This window comes from Triticum urartu, chromosome 1, assembly GCF_003073215.2.
Source record: "Triticum urartu cultivar G1812 chromosome 1, Tu2.1, whole genome shotgun sequence".
Taxonomy (NCBI): Eukaryota; Viridiplantae; Streptophyta; class Magnoliopsida; order Poales; family Poaceae; genus Triticum; species Triticum urartu.
Window position 1 is genome coordinate 540,249,090 of NC_053022.1, and position 20,107 is coordinate 540,269,196.

The window sequence follows — 20,107 nt, forward strand, 5'->3', positions numbered from 1 at the left end:
GTGACTATGTCGCAGGCATGCATGATGTGTACTGAACAGAAAAGTGTGGTCTTAGTACAAAGTAATCAATCAACTGTTGTTTATACATCACTAGTAAGTCGTGGCGTGTGTCCAAACTTCAGCTAACTCGATCGATGAAATCTAGCTTAGCTGTCACCGTCACCGTTGCCATGTTCGTCTTTGCCCGGATTTCCTACATCTAAAAATGACTGATTAACCGGTAGTAAATTGGTTGACCGATCACCAGCTCGCAGCGGCACGCGGCATTACCTCACACGCGTGCAGATGAATCCACAAATCTTACCCATCATCCACAAGCCAGCTTGTGCAGAGATTGTTCCACTTCCACTTGTATTATCACCAGCTCTTTCGAGAGTTTCCTCCTGGAGCGCGCGCACCAATGGGCTGCATGACTCAGGGCTCCGCCTAGAACAGATCTTAAAAAATCAGGCGCCTAAACAGGTCATCAGGTATTCATGTTTCATGTCCTCAAGTCAAATGCTGGTACCCACCGTTGTCGTTTGTGGAACCGAGCAGCCACGTCCACGCGGACTTTTTGTTCTTTTGCTGGCCCAGGATTGAGCCGTGAGTATTCAGTCACACTCGACACGGACCTTCCACGTAAGGTCTATTCAGGGAAGCGTGTGTGCTCCATGTAAGGGAATACTGTTTCTTTTAATTTGGCCTCAGCTGCAGCGTGCAGAGTTGTCCATCCGTTTCAAAATGAAAGATGTGTTAGGGCCTTTTTAAGTCATGTTTGATCACGATTTTAGAAGAAAAAATAGCGATATCTAAAGTACCAAATTTGTTTAAGACACCTCCAACGATGACCCGCAAATTTGCTTCAATATCCATCCGCAGATAAGGGACCAGTCTGCGGACACGCATGCGGGAGGCGGTCATGCAACATTGTCTGCATACATTTCAAACCAGATTTCACAAAATTCATGCAAACACGACGGATTTCATCAAGGCTTGGATAAAAAATAGCACAAATCATCCATACATAGCATGCAAATAAGTCTAGTACAACAATAGTTCAAATTCAATAAGATTAACCGGATGTTCAACAAGTTCTTCATGAACAGATCATGTCATCCGACACATACTATCCCTTCAAAATGGTCGCCCTCTATCTTGTGGTACATCACGACAGCGCGTACGGGCTACACAATGTGTAGAGCAACATTGAATGAATAAACAAATTGAGCAAGAAGAAGCAAAACTTACAATCTTCTCGGTCGCCACGCGCAATGGTCGTCTTGCCTCCAACATATCAATCTCGCCACAAAACTTGTGACGGTGGTCTGGATAGCATATCATCGTTATGATAAGGACTTCACATTGCGATCATGGATGATGTGCATGTCGTACAGTGCAATGTACTTCCGCGCGTGAAACGAATCATGCACATGCTGGCAGAAGCCTCCCCTGCCCCCCTTGCGAAATTCGTGGATACAGCCAACCATACATCACACAACAATTCATCCTCCATGGTCGAGTACCCCGCCATCCTCCGTACTCTAAAAGACGACATGGCGTTCAAAAATAAGCTCAATGGCATTTGATCGAACACCTACCAGACGTGATATCCTCCATGGACGACGTCAACAGGGAGGGGTGTACCTGCCTATGAACGGGTCCTGGGTGGACGATGTCATCGTAAAATGCGAGCGGGCGCGTCGGTGCTGGTTACGGAGGTCTGACAATGCATGTGCGTCGGTGCTGGTTGTGGAGAGGTACAGCGGCGGCGGCAAAGGAGGAGGAGGGTGCGGATGCAAAGTAAGGGGGAGAGAAGGGGCAGATTGAAAAAAAGGACCGGGAGGGGGGTTTAGTGTGTCGGGGGTGTTGGAGTCCTACGTAGCTGTTCTCCAGACTCCGGCAACCCCCCCCCCCCCCCCCAAAAAAAAACTTTGCTTCCACTTTGCGGGGAAAAGTGCACCGGACCACTCGGTGAACCGATACATACCCATGTTGGATGGCTCAATGGTCCAGACGTACATGGGCGGATTGAGGGTTGGAGATGCCCTTAGATCTATCACGAAAAGTATTTTTATATTTTATTTGTTTTGTATTATAGATGTCAATATTTTATTCTATAATATTGGTCAAATGTACACACGTTTGATTTGCATGAAAATTTGACATATTTTATCCCTTTATTTATTTGCATGAAAATTTGACTGGCCAGTCCGATATAAATTAAGTACTCCATGTTGGAGTAGTATCCGTGACTGACCATAGTTTTTCTTTTTGGAACGTTGACTGACAATAGATTTTCAAACGTATAAGCTATCCAAGATCTTGCTATCGCCGTCATCCATGCATATGGTGAAAAGGAACCGAGTTTTGTCCAGAGTATTGTGAAGCTCCTTAAATTACTACGTAGTACTATAGAACAAAGATCTAGCAAGCTACCTCACTATTGTCATTGCCACCGTCACCGTTGACATGTTCGTCTTAATCCCAATTTGTTACATCTGAAAATGAGTGATTCGGTTTAACTAATACCATAGCAACCGTGGCCATACGCCCATACCTTATGCGACATTTGCTAACACATACAGTAGTAATTTGCTTACAGATATGCACGAGAAAGCTTTCGGTACAGCCAAATATTTCTTCCAAAATTATAGGAAACTATAATGTGGTACACCTAGTAGCTAGTACTAGCGTCAATTGACGACAGGGTGTGTTGTACAATAATATCAGACTTCCTCTCCAAGAAGATAGACCATACTGTGCTGCGTGCCTTGCTTAGTTAGCTTGAGTGGTCAAATATACTACTACTACTACTACTAACAATAGCCTAATCTTGAAGCCCTTTCCACATAGTATAAGACGCACCCGACCTAAAAAGATTATCTTGGGCTGCACTTTAGAGGGCTAGCACGTTGAGGGCAGCATGAATACATGCACATACGTCCATTTCATGACCTAACCACCACGCAGGTTAATTATCAAATCCACTCCACATGCAGCTACAACGTACGGAATAACGGAAATACAGATCACCCCTAGAGCATGCACTAGCGTGTGGAGCCTAGCCGGGCTAGCCAGTACTCCCTCCGTCTATTATATAAAAACATTAAGAGCCGAAATGACGTGCTTTCTGCCTGCAATGGGTAAGGTTGCAGGGCTTCGCCTGAAAACAGGTCATCCTTCTATGATGGTTTGTCTAAAGAAAACTAACTACCCCTTTTGTTTCTGAATATTTGTCTTTTTAAAGATTTCGAATGGACATACGGATGTATATAAATATATTCTAAAATATAGATTCACTCATTTTGCTTCGTATGTAGTTACTTGTTAAATTTTTTAGAAAAACAAATATTTAAAAGCAGAGAGAGTATATGACAGTGGCCTAATCTCGAAGCCCTTTCTCCCTTTAGCATACGGTGAGCCGTGCGCGCGGCTGGTATGGCAAAGCGCACGAGCGCCTCGTGCCGTCCTCGTCCCCGCGCGTGCCCAGCTCCCGCGCACCACACGCTGGGTCGTGTTTCCATCAAGGCGGATCATTTCATTTTCTCTTTGCGGCGTGGAATCTGCCGGAGTACCCACCGTCGAGTGCCCGCGTTTTACGGCACCCAGCATCCGCAATCCACATGGACCCATATTTTCTCTAGCTGAGCCGTGGCGACTGAAAAAGAACTTTCTATATCAGGTCGATTCGGGCAAGTAGTTATTTTTATATGTGTGTGTATGCTCTACGTGGGAGTAGTATTGTTTCTTTTCGGACGCACGTGCTAGAGCATACGTACGTACTCCTGCGTGCAAATACGACGGCTCAAACGAATCAAAGAAAATCTCGGTTTCTCAAAAGAAAAAGAAATTTATAGGCGTGAGCGTACGTGCGTCTGCGTTTGTATTGTGTTTAAAAAAACAAATTGATTAGTATACAGTGACTATGGTTTGGGTTTTCAGACAACGTCCAAAGATCCTGCCACCGCAGTCATGTATGGTGAAAAAGCTAAGTGTGGTCGGTGAAAAAGCTAATAAGTAGTCCAAAGTAATCAATCAACTGCTGCTTACATTACTAGTAGTCATAGCGTGTGTCCAAACTTCAGCTAGCATTAGTTGTCACCGTTACCGTTGCCACGTCCGTCGTAGCCCGAATTTCAATGGCTGACTGGTTCCGTTTAATTAATCAGTTTAATTTAATATAAGTCGCCTGAAAATCTGAATTGAATGTCTCAATGTCTATCTTAGGGGTGCAGTTGCTGCCGGCACTTGAACTGAAGGCTGGCGAGGTTTAGAGGGATGACCGGGGAGGGGGGGGGGGGGGGGGCTGAGAGGAGGGGGGGGTGGAGCCAACAGGCGGTGGGATGAAGAATGAGCATGGATCTATTTTCTCGGGAAGAAGAACGATAGGAGGAAGAAGACCCTGAACCGTTCATTTTTTATCTAACAACTCAAATTGATCCTGGCAAACCGATCGGCCTAATTCAAGTTTGCAGATGACTTGCGACTGGTCAGTCCTTTAACTAATAGCCCAACGACCATGACCAATCATCAGTAGTGATGGTGTCCTATATAGGGAATGCTAACCACATCGGCTCCCCATGATGGGCTGGACCGAGGACCCCCAAAGAACCAACCAATGGGCCACACTTGTCAGGCCCCATGACGTATTCAATATGGAATCTTTCGAAAACTTGACGCACACTTCAAAACATAATGTAATCCTCGGTGCCACCGACCTAGATGTAACCCTAGGTATCTTTGGTGTCTATATAAACTGAGGGGTTTAGACCATAGAGGCAGAATCATTCACACATACAATCTCGAGAGGGCGTAGAGTTTTACCTATGTACCCCAGCCACAATCAATAAAAATACAAGCAGAACATAGGATTTTACCTCTTCGAGGGGGCCTGAACCTAGGTAAACTAGATGATACTCCGCACGTTGTTGCGGGAATATTTGCAATACATTTCGATGATATGTGATTTCTATGGAACGTGAATAGTGATACTACGTAAACTAAAATTGCAAATCCATACGCTTTATTGTGTTTGATTAATGTATTGTAAAATATTTAATATATGTTTGCATGTTGAGGTGGACATTTTCATGTGCATGAATGCATGTTGTGGTGGGCCTTTTGCCATGCATGTTGCTTGATGATGTGGCATGCTTGCATGTTGAGAGAAATATGTTAATGGGGGCTAGCTATTTAGATATAGAAGATACTGTATTCCTTCTTTAACATGTTATCATTGTGCCAGGATCATCAGCTCAGGACCACCTACCAATATCTGTTGCATTTAGCTCCGTCAAGTAGATTGGCTGATCGATCATCAGCTCGTAACGGCTACAAGTTTCTGTAGTACTCCGTAAAACCGGTATGAAAAGGTTGATATGGTGGACGCTCACCAATTAATCCACAAATCTTCGTAAACCCATTACCCAGATATTATATATTCCTCTTGTATTTTTATAAGGTGGTTCGTAAGTTTTCTCCGGCAGTGTGCGCATCGATTGGCTGCATGATTCAGGGCTCCACGTAGAACATATATTAAAAAAAGTTAGCACTTCAATATGAATCCGACGTTAGATTTTTTAGGTTTAAAATCTGATGCCTTCAAATGTGTTGGATCCTGATCGAATGCATGCCAATTTTTCTGTTGATTTTTGTGCCATATGACAAATTTCACTGTAGAACTTTAATAAATCCTTATACATAAGTATGACAATTTTATCACTTTTGTGAAAGAGTAGTCTTCTCGTATTCGGTGTGGTGTGCACCTACGGCACTGTTCGTAGTGTCGATAGGTTCTCTTGTACTAATTAATACATTCTATCTTCTATAAAAATACGGTACATAATATGCATTCTCTCAAAAAAGTAATACTAATTTTATCTATTTTTGCATTACAATTTTGATCTTCAGATTTTTAGAGCTAAAAACTGCACGTCCGAATTTTAACATCTAAAAAAAATGGTACACCCAAACAGGTCATCAGGTTCATGTTTACAATGCTGGTACCTACCGTTGTCTTTTATTATGTAACCGAGCAGCCACGTCCACACGGATTTTTGTTCGTTTGCCGGCCCCTGATGGAGCCACACCATCGGTGGTCGACAGGGACCTTCCACGTCGACCGTCAGGTCTATTTCAGGGAAGCGCATATGCTCTAACGTAAGGGATACCTACCATATTAGTATTTCCTTTTGGCCCCATGTGCATTGCTAATTTGACTGGTAGCCCAATATAAATTAATTTAAGTAATCCAAGATCCTGCTAGCTATCGCCGTCATGCATGCACGGTGAAAAGCAACAGGGTTTTATACAAAGTAATGACAAGCTGCTTAGATTAAAAAAAATGACAAGCTGCTTAAATTACTGCGAGTAGCTAGCACTGTTGTCACCGTCACCGTTGAATGTTCGCCTTGATCCGGATTTCTTGCATCTGAAAATGACTGATTGGGTTAAGTAGCACTATATCGCAGCAACCGTGGCCATACGGCCATCGGGCCATGCATACTGTTCCTACACGCATCATTGGCTAGGTAATCTGAATGTAACCGATTGTCAAATCCTGGCTGTAAATTGTACTTGATGATATAAAATGGTTGGCCCGATTGGCCCTCCCTGCTGTCAACAATAAAATAGAAAAATATACGCATCATTGACGATTGCATCAATGTGGGTTACTGGATTGATTATCAGCTCGCACGACACGCGCGACGTTAGCCCACGCATGCATGAAAGAGCATGCTGGCTAATATCTTGCTCCGTGACCCTCTTCCAGTAAGATGGACGACATTGCTTTTATTTTTATTTTTTGCGAACGACATTGCTGGCCAGCTTTAGTGGCTAGACATTATAAGAATAGTCTATTATATCTTGAAGCCATTTCCACTTAGTATAAGACGCACCCAACCTAAAAAGGTCATCCTGGGTTGCACTTTAGAGGGCTAGCACGTTGAGGGCAGCATGAATACATGCACGTACGTCCATTCCGTGACCTAACCACCACCCAGGTTAATGATCAAATCCAGGGCACATGCAGCTACTGTACAACGTAGAGCATGCACTAGCACGTGGAGCCCTTGCCGGACTAGCTAGTACGTATTTTTTTGCCAGACTAGCTAGTATAGCCTTTCTGCCTGCAATGGGTTTACATATACATATCCAGGCCTCGGTTAGGACAGCAAACGCCGTACCCAATACCAAGAATAGTTATCGGTAACCTATATCTATCTCTCCCACTATCTGGCCCGACTAATTAGCAGTCGCACCTGCCATCAGCTCAATGATCATTTCAATAAGCTAATTAAGCTAAGCACCCTTTGGGCTCGCGGAGGAGCCGAGGAGGCAAACAGGGGACGTTGCTTTTCTATTCATGGGATCCGACGAGGAACGACGTATAGTTGTTTATCTCAATTTTCTTGCGTGATTGATGTGAGAAATGCTTGATTACTATATCGTCGCCGTGTACCTAGATCCGGTTCTTGCCATCCATGGGATTATATATCCTGGGCCGATATAGATCGTGCGCTGGCTAGATCTGCTCGGCGGCACGACACACGCCTTCCTTTTTCTACTACTATGATGATCCAAGGAGCCATGGCGGTGTGCATGAATTTGTCCCCAAGCTGAGTCATTTTCTGGTGTAACCACCCAAAAGAGGCTTAATACATGCTTTCTTAACACTATCGGGCCATTCGACAGTATAGAGTCGCCGTTGACCCATGTGACGTTGATATTTTCATAACACCATCCTCTTTGAACTGTTTTTTTTACTGCAAACAAATGTACCAATAGGCCATGGGGATTGCTTCCTTCACACCCATCTTTGTTGCAACAGGTAAGGTTCCATTCGTAGTGCATAATTGGTGTTCCAATATGGCTGATCCGGAACGATCAACTTGTACTTTGCCTCACAAAGGTTTTGTTTGCTCATGTTCTCGATCAAGGCATGACTATCGCGCGACTGAGTGGATGTGTAACCTGAGGGAACCTACAGTTTGCACTGGATTTTTAGGTTTGATTAATGTTGGTGAAAAGTTAGAAAATGTGGCATTTACGTACGCCAAGATTTGGTTCCTTGCAAAAAAAGACCAGTGCTCTCCCTATGATCAAAAATTAATATGGATCGGAGGGAGCACTAGAGTTTTTTAATGAATCACAGACATCCTTATATAGAAGACATGAAGATGCGCAGTTAAACATCTTGTTTTTGTACGGAACTGCCTTTTGTGTTTAACTCTTGTATACAGTCGAAATATAAAGTCTATTGCGTGCATGAGTTAACATGGAGATGGTAAATAAAAAAAACATGGAAATGGGGGTAGAAGGGTCAAAGACAACCAGTGCACTTTTTTTACCTTAAAAAATGCAATCTCACTGGCTGGTGGGACCACACAAGCCCACGAGCCCACAACGGACACTGGCGCCGTTCCACCTGTGATTGGCCACCACCACACAGAAAAAGCCCAGAAAACAACACGAAGCTGCAGGAGAGAGAAAGAGAGAAACCCACCCAAGCCAGAGCCAGAGCCAGACGCCGCGTGCACCGAGCAGAGAATGGCGCCGACGCCGATGGCCGGGGACGGCCCGATCGCCGCGGTGGCCCCGCGCACCCCTCCCCCGCCGTCCGCCTCGGCCGAGGCGGCGGCCTCCGGCTCCGGCTCCGGCGCCGCGGCGGGGTCGGCGGCCGAGGCGCCCGTGCTGATATTCGTCTACTTCCACAAGGCGATCCGCGCGGAGCTGGACAGGCTGCACGCCGCGGCGGTGCGGCTCGCCACGGAGCGCGGAGGGGACGGCGACGTCGCGGCGCTCGACACGCGGTGCCGCTTCCTCTTCTCCGTGTACAGGCACCACTGCGACGCCGAGGACGCGGTACGGTTGTTTATTCATGGCGCACCCGGAGCCTCTGAGTTCGGATTAGCTTTATCGGTGAATTTGCGACGGATAATTGGGCTACGATGTGTTGGAATGCGGAATTGTGACTGTGCTGGCGTTTAGGTCCGCTGAATTGTGGGATAAGTTCCGGGGATTTGGGTTTGATTCGGGGTTCAGAGTGAGGCGTAACACTGCCGTGATCTGAAAATGGACAGAGTTTGTAGGTATGGTGTCATGGTGATATGCTCAAATAGTATGGGGCACGCTTACGATCTTGCATATACTTCACCGCGTGATAGCGAACTATTCCCTGCATTCTACATTATCCTTTTAATGCATTTCCTGGATTTTACTAGCATTTTGTTGCAAACGCCTAGGCATGTCTTAACTGAACTGTTAAACCATGGCCCTTGAGCATCTAATCACAGGGTCCATCGCAGAGTACATAATCTCTCTTTACATTTGCCGTTTGCAAAAGAAAAGGTTCTGTGTTTAATAAATTGTTCACTTGGTATGGGTATGGGTGCTCTAACTGAAAATGAACTTTCCTGGCATTTGCTTCACTTGGTATGGGATGTGCCTGTGATACGTTAATTGTTCAACACATATTTTACGGGGAAGTGGTGTGCCTGTGATATGTTCATTGTTCAGAGCATGAGCTTTACGGCCTGGTATCATTTACTCTAGACTGACTTCCTATCTTATATTGATGTATTTGTGAAATTTTGTAAGCCAACTTTAATTACGTATACGTTCACACTAGGGAAAATTTGGAGCTAATATTTGCCTTTGATGATTGCAGGTTATATTTCCAGCACTCGATATTCGAGTCAAGAATGTAGCAGGGACGTATTCCCTTGAGCACAAAAGGGAAAATGATCTCTTTGCCCACCTGTTCTCTCTATTACAGCTTGATGTACATAGCGATGATGGTGTCCGGAGGGAGATTGCATCCTGTGCTGGAGCAATTCGAACATTTATAACTCAACATATGTTCAAGGAAGAAGAACAGGTTTTTCCATTTCCCTGATTAGTATGTTCTGCTGTTTGTATGCTGTTTGTTGAAATGACACTCAAAGGCGATTTCATTTCCCTGTCAGGCAGCAGTACGAGATATGTTGTCATAGTTGTAATTGCCTAAATGGATGTGGTATGAAGCTTCATATTAGGAAGTTTTGAGTTGTCTAATCAAACTAAGAAGTTGTAATGAAAGTAATTAAAATCATATGCTGGGTAGTGGGACCTTGGGATGTACTTTTGCCTCAAGGTCTTTAACACTGAGAAGATGTTATGTAAGAGTATAAGCGATAACATACAGATCTAGATACAGCTGCTGGTCAGTTAATGAAGTAACACCATTTCGTACAAAGCGGTAGAAGGTTAGGCACATGTTGGAAGATGTTTCTAAGCACCGTCTTCCCGCCGATTGATAATCTCCTCTGTATCCAACGTTATGCTCTAATATAAGGGTCATGTCACGTCACTGGGGTACGTAGTATGCTGGTATACAAAACCTAAACGCTGATTCCAAGTTTGTATGCAACTTGTGGTCTGCTGAAAAGACTATATGATCAGGAAGCCACCTATTTGAGTACTATAGTATCTCTAGAATGTCTTTATTGGCATGCTCACTAGTTGTGCCCTGTATTTGAGATATATTTTTTGCATTCTGTGCTCCCTATGCATGCTTATTATTCAATACCTTACTGCATAACAGTGTTAAGACATGTGCTGGTAAAGCACAGAAGCTTTGATTAAACTGATTTTTACATCTCAGAGAACTCAATGGTGAACCTAACTGTGAAAATGAAAGTTCACAATGAGAAGTTTCTCTTGGACTCTTATAAATGATGCATAAAAACTTTTTATTATATATTTGATGACAAGTTGTCACTTTGTGTTATGTCTATATTAGTGTCCTCCTCTGTCATTATTTGTTCCTTTCAGTGCATACAGTTTTGGCGTCTAATCATCCGTGGATGTCTCAGGTCTTCCCGTTGCTTATCACAAAGTTTTCATATGACGAGCAAGCTGATTTAGTCTGGCAGTTCATATGCAACATCCCTGTTAACATGATGGCAGATTTTCTTCCATGGCTTTCATCTTCTGTTTCACCTGATGAGCACCAAGATATTCTTAACTGCTTACATAAAATAGTTCCTCAAGAGAAACTTCTCCAACAGGTCCGGATTAATTATGATGCATCTTCTCCTAACAACAATTTTTGTTATGTTATTTGATTTTAATCTCAGAATTCGTCTAGGTTGTATTTGCATGGATAGGAGGGAAAGCAGCAACTGTGGCACACGATTTTTACAATTCTTGTTCAAAAGGCAGTTATAGATGTGAGGATATCTCTCACCAAATAGACAAGCAAATATGCTCACACGAGAATTCTAAAATTGGAAAGAGGAAGTACGCAGAATCTAATCATAGTCAGCTTGAAACACATCCTATAGATGAGATATTGTATTGGCACGATGCTATCCGGAAAGAATTGAGTGATATAGCAGAGGAGACAAGAAAGATCCAGCAGTCTGGAGACTTCTCCAATGTATCAGCCTTCAATGTGAGGCTTCAGTTTATTGCAGATGTGTGCATCTTCCACAGGTATGTGGCTTTGAATGTCGACTCATGTGCACCTTTGTTTCAATCTTGATGAATAACCAATTTCTTGTACAACATGTGCATCATGACAACTAATGAATTATCTCTATTATGGCATACATGTTTATAATTTATTTTGATCGAAAGGGGTTTCCCCCCACCCCACTTTTTATTAAAGGCGGGGCACAGCATAGACCCAGACTGTTAACAAGCATTCGGGTTCACCAGGAGCGGCAAACCAGACATTATTATGCAACACCTACACCGCAAACCATAACAGTAGACCTCATTCAGCGGCACGCAGGGCAGTTCAAAACCCACACACTCTAGAAGTTCATCAGCGCACACACGGGAGGACAGGATGATCCATCAGCATCACCCCGAATGGGCCTTCAGCACACCCCCGCCCCGGGGCCTTTTTGAGCACGCTCTCAGCCCCCAGCCCAGGCGGTCCTGAGTAGCTCGCCTCTTCGTCGGTCCAGGAGTAGGAGGCAGCGTCAGAGCAGCACCGATTGGTCGCCCTTGCACAGGATCTTCCATTGGTGTAGAGATGAGCTGATCCGCCCCAACACCGCTCGGGTACTTGTCCATGGTATCCCCTCGAAACACATATCGTTACGCATAGTCCAAATCCCCCAGATGGAGGCAACACAAGCAATGTTGACCACAGATCTTTTGTTGTTCAGCTTCCAAAAGGAAGATAGTTCAGCCATATCTTTTGGAATATTAAAACTAAAAGTATCAGCTACATCTAGCCAAATTTGCTTAGCCACTACACAATCAAAGAATAAATGATGAACAGTTTCATTCTCATTACAAAACAAACAACACAAGTTATCAACCACCCTTCTTTTGCTTAAGTTGTCTCTGGTAAGAATTTTGTTATTATATGCTAACCACAAAAAGACCAAGTATCTGTTGGGAACAACAATTTTCCAGAAATTTTTCCAAGTCGGGGTAGAAACCCCTCCCCAGTTTATCATGTTGTAGAAAGATTTAACAGAATAAATTCCAGATGACTCCAAAAGCCAGACAGGCTGGTCCTCCTCATCAGTTAGGGTCTTAGTAGAAATTACCCGAATCAGGTCATGCCATCTACCCATAAAACCAGCATCCACACATCTATTAAATGTGAGTTTCAAATTAGTACCATCCCATACCTCAGCTACTGCACATTTCTGTTGTTGACAAATTTCATAGACCTCCCAAAATTGAGTTTTCAGGGAAGAATCCCCAGCCCAAGCGTCGTCCCAGAAACTGATTTTGTCCCCTTTGCCCAAATTCCATCTGAAAAAAGGTCTAATACCCTCAAAAGCCCAGGTAACCCCTTCCCAAAAGGGCGACCCTACACCTTGTTTGGCCCAAAGCAAATTGGGTTTATCAGTTCTATATTTATGATCAATTAGTCTACCCCAATCATTGTCATGGTTTGTGAAGTATCTTTTTGCCCAAGAAGCTAGCAAGGCCATGTTGAACTCTCTCAAGTTGGGAACCCCCAGGCCCCCAAACTCCTTTTTCTGAGAAATCATCCCCCATTTAGCAAGATGATATTTGTGCTCATCTCCCTGGTCACCCCAGAAGAAGTGAGCCATCTGAGATGTGATGGCATTTATAGCCCATTTAGGAAATTTTATCACAGACATCAAATACATTGGAATGCTAGTGATACAGGCTTTAAGCAGTACAAGTTTTGCCTCATAACTGAGTAACCTCCCCTTCCAACCACAAATCCTTTTAATGATTTTATCTATAATGTATTGGATATCCTCCCTTCTTAGGTTAAGGTAGTGAAGTGGAACCCCCAAGTATTTGAGAGGGAAATCTCCCATCTTACAGCAAAAAATTTGGGATAACAGTTTGGCCTCATCAGCATTCATATTTATTGGCACTACTTCACATTTATCATAGTTAATTCTCAACCCAGAAAGGTTTTCAAAACAAGCAAGCAACCACTTTAAGTTTTTTACATACTCAGTTTTAGGGTTAAGAAACAATACCGTGTCATCTGCATATTGCAAGCAGATAAGACCACGTGGGATAATATGGGGAACAATCCCAGATATAATATTGCTATTGACGGCCTTCATCAGCATTCGGGAGAATACATCTGCCACCAAACCTTCATCAGCATTCGGGAGAATACATCTGCCACCAAATTGAATAGCATAGGGGAACTAGGGTCTCCTTGTTTCAGCCCTTCCCCCCCCCCCCCCCCCCCCCCCCACCCCCCACAAAATAAGGACCTAGAACATCGTTAATTTTAACACTGAAAGAGCTTTGTTTTAGAATTGACAAGTTCCACCTAATCCACTTAGGGCCAAAGCCCCTGGAAGTTAACATCTCCACCAGGAAATCCCAGTTGACACGATCATACGCTTTTTCATAATCTAACTTGAGAACAATCCCAGGTTCTTTAGATTTATGAACTTCATGGATAGCCTCATGGGCAGTCACTACACTTTCCAGTATAAATCTACCTCTCACAAAAGCAGACTGGCAAGGGGCCAGCAGCCTATGGCCTATAGGGGAAACCCTATTTGTCATGGCTTTGCTAAAAATCTTCACAGAGCAGTTGCTTAAACAAATAGGTCTAAATTTTTTCATATTCTTGGCATCTGGTTCTTTAGGAATGAGAGTGACTATAGAGTAATTTAGCCTCTGGATATCCAGAGATCCTCTCTCAAAATCCCTCACAAGTGCCATAAAGTCTCCTTTAATAATTTCCCAGAAATGTTGGTAAAATATAAAGGACAGACCATCAGGCCCAGGGGGGCTCCACTGGCATATGAGCCCATAATGGCTTCCTTAATTTCTTCTTCTGAAAAAGGCCTTTCTAATATCTCATTCTCAGCTTCAGTTACCCGTTCCTCTTCAGACCAAAAATGGTCATCCAGGTGAATGTTATACATCATTGCTTACACATAATTTGACAACACAATACTTGTATATGAACAAGTTTAGTGTATATTCATCATTACATATGAACATAGATGCATCCAATAAAATGCCTTGACGTCCAGTGGTGCTTCAGGTGCGCAACTCATGTGAATAACCATGGAGTTGTGAAAAACCGAGATACCATCAAGCACAGTGAATGAGTAGTATTACCAGTATTGTGAATATGTTACTTTCTTTGCTTTGGGTTTGTATGGTTTTCCTCAAAAGAGCTGGGTCTTTATAGATCGCAGTCCTAAGTTTTTATTTTATCCTGTGAAGTGGCCTAATCCCGTATCCTTTGTTTGATCAGTTGTGTTTCTCTTTTGTTCATCTTCAGTATTGCCGAAGATCAAGTTATATTTCCTGCAGTTGATGGTGAAGTGTCCTTTGAGCAGGAGCATGCTGAACAAGAACAGCGGTTTAACAAATTTAGATGTTTAATTGAAGAAATCCAAACAGCTGGAGCCAGATCAACTGCGGTGGATTTTTACTCTGAGTTATGTTCACAGGCTGATCAGATAATGGAGGAAATGGAGAAGCACTTCAACAATGAGGAAACAAAGGTGACCTTTTTAAGAAACAAAAGCTAGCCTAGTAGTTAAGAAGCTGGAACCATTTCCCTCTCAATGTGATAAGCGGGGTCTCATCTATAGTTCACCTTCTTATCTAGGTACTTCCTCAAGCTAGGATAAATTTCTCACCAGAGAAACAAAGAGAACTCCTATATAGGAGTCTCTGTGTCATGCCGCTGAAGTTACTGGAGCAGGTTTTACCATGGTTTGTATTAAAGCTGGATGATGCAAATGGACAGTCTTTTCTTCAGAATATGTTCTTGGCAGGTACGTTTTTCAATTTAATAGTTTGTTCTATGCCTCTAAACTGCACTAGCTGTATAAAACATCTTCAAATTTGCATGAAACAGCACCTTCCTCTGAAACTGCACTGGTTACTCTTCTCTCCGGCTGGGCATGCAAAGGTCGTTTGAAGGATATATCCAATTCGGGAAAATTCATATGCTTGCCATCAGGAGCAGAGGGCTGCCCGTTGGTTGGAGATGAGTTAAAAAGTTGTCAGTCATTCTGCCCATGTTCATTGGCCAGCAACGGAACTTTTTCAGTACCTTTGCAGACAGAAAACGGTTCAAGGCCAGTCAAGCGAGGGAATCATGCAGAATCTATTACGAACAGAAATCACTGCTTACAAACTACTGACATTGAAGAGTCTCGATGTAGCAAGAAACCTTGCCACATTCCTGGGTTAAGAGTGGAAAGTAGCAACTTTGGTGCTGATTTATTTACTTCTGTAAACTCTTTTCGCTCACTGTCTTCCAGTTATTCTGCACCTTCTTTACACTCAAGTCTTTTTTCATGGGAGACAGACACGACATTTTCCAGCCCAGATAGCATCTCTAGGCCAATTGATGCAATATTCAAATTTCATAAGGCAATTCGCAAAGATTTAGAGTACTTAGATGTTGAATCTGGAAATCTCATTGATGGAGATGAATCTTGCCTTCGCCAGTTCGTCGGAAGATTTCGCCTACTGTGGGGTCTTTACAGAGCACATAGCAATGCGGAAGATGACATTGTCTTCCCTGCTCTTGAATCGAAAGATGCACTACATAATGTCAGTCACTCATACACCCTTGATCACAAACAGGAAGAAGAATTATTTAAAGATATATCCACCATACTGCTTAAGCTTTCACATTTACGTGATGATTCGGCTCACCCCATTGATGAAATTGATGAAGCTGGAAAAGGCCATATTTGTTCATACAGTGAGATTGATTGGTCCAGAAAGCATAATGAACTTTTAACAAAGCTTCAAGGAATGTGCAAGTCTATCCGGTTTACCTTGTCTAATCACGTGCATAGAGAAGAACTTGAGTTGTGGCCACTGTTTGATAAACATTTCTCCGTGGATGACCAAGATAAGATTGTAGGTCGTATAATTGGATCTACAGGAGCTGAGGTTCTGCAGTCAATGATACCTTGGGTTACATCGGCACTTAGTCTAGATGAACAGAACAAGATGATGGATACATGGAAGCAGGCAACGAAGAATACAATGTTTGATGAATGGCTAAACGAATGGTGGAAGAGTTCACCAACTTCATCTGGCCCCTCAAATGAGGCCTCCTCCTCCCTTTCAGAAGGTCTGCTCTGTTTTTTTTCTAGACTCTCCTCTTCAAACTCTTCCACCATGTTTTTGTTCACTATTTTACATATGTATATACTCTCTCCACTTGGTAGTATATTTTACAAGTCAAATGTTTTATCCATAGGAAAACCTTAATTGAGACCCACACTGTTTGCTAAAGCAGATACGAATACGAGAATCACCACTTACACTGGGTTATTTCTAAAGAGGAGGATATAACTTGCAATGAGCATCATATGAAATTCTTACTCAAAGTTAAATGCTGTGTTACTTAAGTAAGACATGACAACTATTTTGGCATAAATAGTGGTGACCCGGTTGAATATAAAGTTGCAAGCATGATGTTTGATAGTTTGCTTGGACAAAGGGAAATATTAGAGAAGGTTCCAGTTTAGGGCAAAGAAGACAGCAAAACTATATCAATGCATTTCTTTGCAACAACTAAAACTGACAATATGGACTACCTGGTTTCTCTGGGTTATTTCAATGATCAAATGTTGACATGATACAATCCTTGGTCATGTAAATTTGTGATAAAGGGGAACAGTCAAGGAGAATGAAGTTGGACAATATCATACGTAAGAGCAACTGGCTACAAAAATACGTCAGATACTAAAATAGTGGGATTGGGGCGTACATTTATGATGAACAAGGAAATAATCTTCTACACCTCTACTGTTGAAGTATAGCATGTTGCAGTTTTGAGGTTCAGATTTTTATTTCACCGAGTCTTTCTTTTCTTTTGCCCTGTAGAAAGCCAAGAAAACCTTGACCAGAGTGATCAGATGTTTAAGCCTGGTTGGAAGGACATTTTCCGAATGAATCAAAGTGAGCTCGAGGCCGAGATACGAAAGGTTTCTCAAGATTCTACTCTTGATCCAAGGAGGAAAGCATATCTAATCCAAAATCTCATGACGAGGTTTGTCATTTTAAAGTTACAGCAAATAAATTGTAGGGGCTATTGCTGCTGTTTCACCCCAAAGATTTTGTATATTTAATTGGAATGACTGGTTGCATATTTCATATTGTTAATTACACGAATTTCAGCCGCTGGATAGCTGCTCAGCAGAAATCACCACAACCAAGATCAGAAGATCACAATGGATCTACTGTAATACCTGGATGTTTTCCTTCTTATCGAGATCCAGAGAAACAAATATTGGGTTGTGAGCATTACAAAAGAAACTGCAAGCTTGTTGCTGCCTGCTGCAATAAGCTGTTCACATGCAGGTTCTGTCATGATAAAGTTAGTGATCATACAATGGAGAGGTAAACTTAGTACTACCAATGTCATCTGTCTTCTGTGCTGACTGCTTAGCATTCTATAATTCTCACAGTAGCAGAGAATGGTCAACGTTCCCTTCTGAACACATGATCCAAATATTGCTGAAAAAAAAATGAGAATTGGATAACCTAGTGGTTAATTTGCTCTCATGTAAAGCAGCAAGGCGACATGATTATTTTAGGCGCTTACTCATCATGGCTCTTGGATTGTTTTTTCTTCTTTCTCCTTCATCCATGTGTTCCGGAAGTTAAATTCACTTGGAAATAATTGGCTTAAAAGCTTTAAATGGGCTAACATAGGCCTTGTGAACTTCTTATCTTCCCCATTTGTAGCTTTTAATTGCTTTGCCTTAGCCGTGTGGTAGTAGTATATAAAAATACATGATCTTTTCTGTAGTACCATTGGTTGTTAGAGATATGTTGTGAGATAATAAGCTAAACTGATATTGCTCACATTGTGGTATTACAATTTTTAGGAAAGCAACTTTGGAGATGATGTGCATGTTATGTATGAAAGTTAAGCCAGTTGGTCCAAATTGCCAAAGTCCTTCTTGCAATGGGCTATCAATGGCAAAATATTATTGCAGTATATGCAAGTTTTTTGATGATGAAAGGTAAAACCTGAACTTGCTTGCTAGGTTTCAGTTTCTCTTGCAGTAATAGTTTTTCCCTTGTGTGTGTGTGTGTGTGTGTGCACATAAATGAATGTTTGCTCCATGATTTGTGTAGTCTTTTGGTTTGGATGGCTATCTCTATCCTCACATATGAAACCAAACTTTGCACTCAACCATGAACATCAGATTGGACATAAATATATCAACATGATATTAGTTAACAGGCTGAGGCATCTATTGTCATTGTGGGAACTAGCTAACCCCCAGAGGGTTCTCTAATTACAAAAGAACACTTCTACCACCTCTCTTCTATTTCCTTGTTTCCTACCACTTACTAAAGCCAAAATGTAGGATACCTTACTGGTGGACGGTGGCTGAACTTTAATTGCCAGTCCTCAAATGCGTGCTCATCTGCATCCAAGAATACTTACCAGTCCGTTAAGTTGCTTCGAATAATACACCATCTCTGTAATGTAGGTGCATTTATGCTATGATTAATGCATCATGTGGCTCATGACTGCAGTCCGCCTGTGCATACCTCTTTTTAAATTTCTATTATGTGCAAAAGTACAGGCCAGTTGGTAGTAGGTTACGTTTTGTGTTTTGTGTAATGTGTTTTCCATCTCCATAATATATTGCAGATGTCTAACTACGTGAACTTTACAGGAGTGTGTATCATTGCCCTTTTTGCAATTTGTGTCGTCTTGGGGAAGGATTGGGCACTGACTTCTTCCACTGCATGAAATGCAACTGTTGCCTCGGCTTGAAACTGAAAGAACACAAATGTCGGGAAAAGATGCTTGAGATGAATTGTCCAATCTGTTGCGACTTCCTATTCACGTCAAGTGCAGCAGTTAGAGGTCTTCCATGTGGGCATTTCATGCATTCAGCATGCTTTCAGGTATGATAGCCTAGTTGCAACCTGATGCATTTTTTATGTACTCTGTGAGTCTACTCTGACAATGTCGTCAACTCCAGGCATATACTTGCAGTCACTATACCTGTCCAATCTGCAGCAAATCCTTGGGAGATATGACGGTAAGTTGCACCACTTGATACCGAAACTGTTTCTGCATTTCCCTCTGATGACTGTGTTCTATCTCATGAAATTTAGAAATTTCAGAAACTAATGTTTTCGAGTTAACGATTTCCTCTGTATTAACGCCACATTTCTTTTAAAAGCAAAGCGAACGAATTAACATGAAGTCCATATATATCCTCTGTTTCTCTGCAGGTGTACTTTGGAATGCTCGACGGCTTGCTGGCTGCAGAAGAGCTTCCTGAGGAATACCGGAACCGGTGCCAGGTACACCATTTCTCTCATTCCGATTGTTTGTTCTTTCCATTGACTGAAGGATTTACACTGCCGCTCTGCCTGGTTGCTCCAGGATATACTCTGTAACGACTGCGGCAGAAAAGGGCTTTCTCGGTTCCACTGGCTGTATCATAAATGCGCCGCCTGCGGCTCGTACAACACCAGAGTTATCAAGACCGAGGCACCCGACTGTTCCACGTCGAATTAACAGGCGAGTTCGTTTTCTGTTTTCTTCTTCTGCTCGATTCTTTTGGGAATTCGCCTCTGTAATATATCTCGATACAGAGGAACATTGCATATGTGTAGCTGTGATGCTTAATAAAGTCAGTTCGAAGCA

General features: G+C 42.6%; 1 protein-coding gene across 2 annotated transcripts; it reads left to right on the plus strand.

The window, feature by feature from the left end:
* The first annotated feature begins 8,457 nt into the window (after positions 1–8,457).
* LOC125527749 (zinc finger protein BRUTUS-like) lies at positions 8,458–20,107 on the plus strand. Of its 2 annotated transcripts, none has more exons than XM_048692269.1 (14): positions 8,458–8,847; positions 9,653–9,862; positions 10,839–11,033; positions 11,114–11,460; positions 14,705–14,957; positions 15,065–15,233; positions 15,317–16,552; positions 17,311–17,476; positions 17,605–17,826; positions 18,318–18,455; positions 19,122–19,356; positions 19,434–19,493; positions 19,690–19,761; positions 19,844–20,107. In XM_048692269.1, the coding sequence occupies exons 1-14, from the start codon at positions 8,533–8,535 to the stop codon at positions 19,976–19,978; spliced, it is 3,753 nt and encodes a 1,250-aa protein (XP_048548226.1). In that variant the 5' UTR covers positions 8,458–8,532; the 3' UTR covers positions 19,979–20,107. The 2 variants fall into 2 exon arrangements, with proteins under 2 accessions (XP_048548226.1, XP_048548236.1); XM_048692279.1 differs by having other exon boundaries at positions 8,459–8,847; positions 14,732–14,957.

What these genes read in the sequence shown, in the direction of transcription:
- LOC125527749 (XM_048692269.1), top strand. Translation starts at nt 8,533, where the DNA reads ATGGCGCCGACGCCGATGGCCGGGGACGGCCCGATCGCCGCGGTGGCC. An exon ending in TCAGAATATGTTCTTGGCAG is followed by an intron (nt 15,234 to 15,316) that starts GTACGTTTTTCA and finishes TGCATGAAACAG; the next exon opens with CACCTTCCTCTGAAACTGCA. An exon ending in AAGTTTTTTGATGATGAAAG is followed by an intron (nt 18,456 to 19,121) that starts GTAAAACCTGAA and finishes TGAACTTTACAG; the next exon opens with GAGTGTGTATCATTGCCCTT.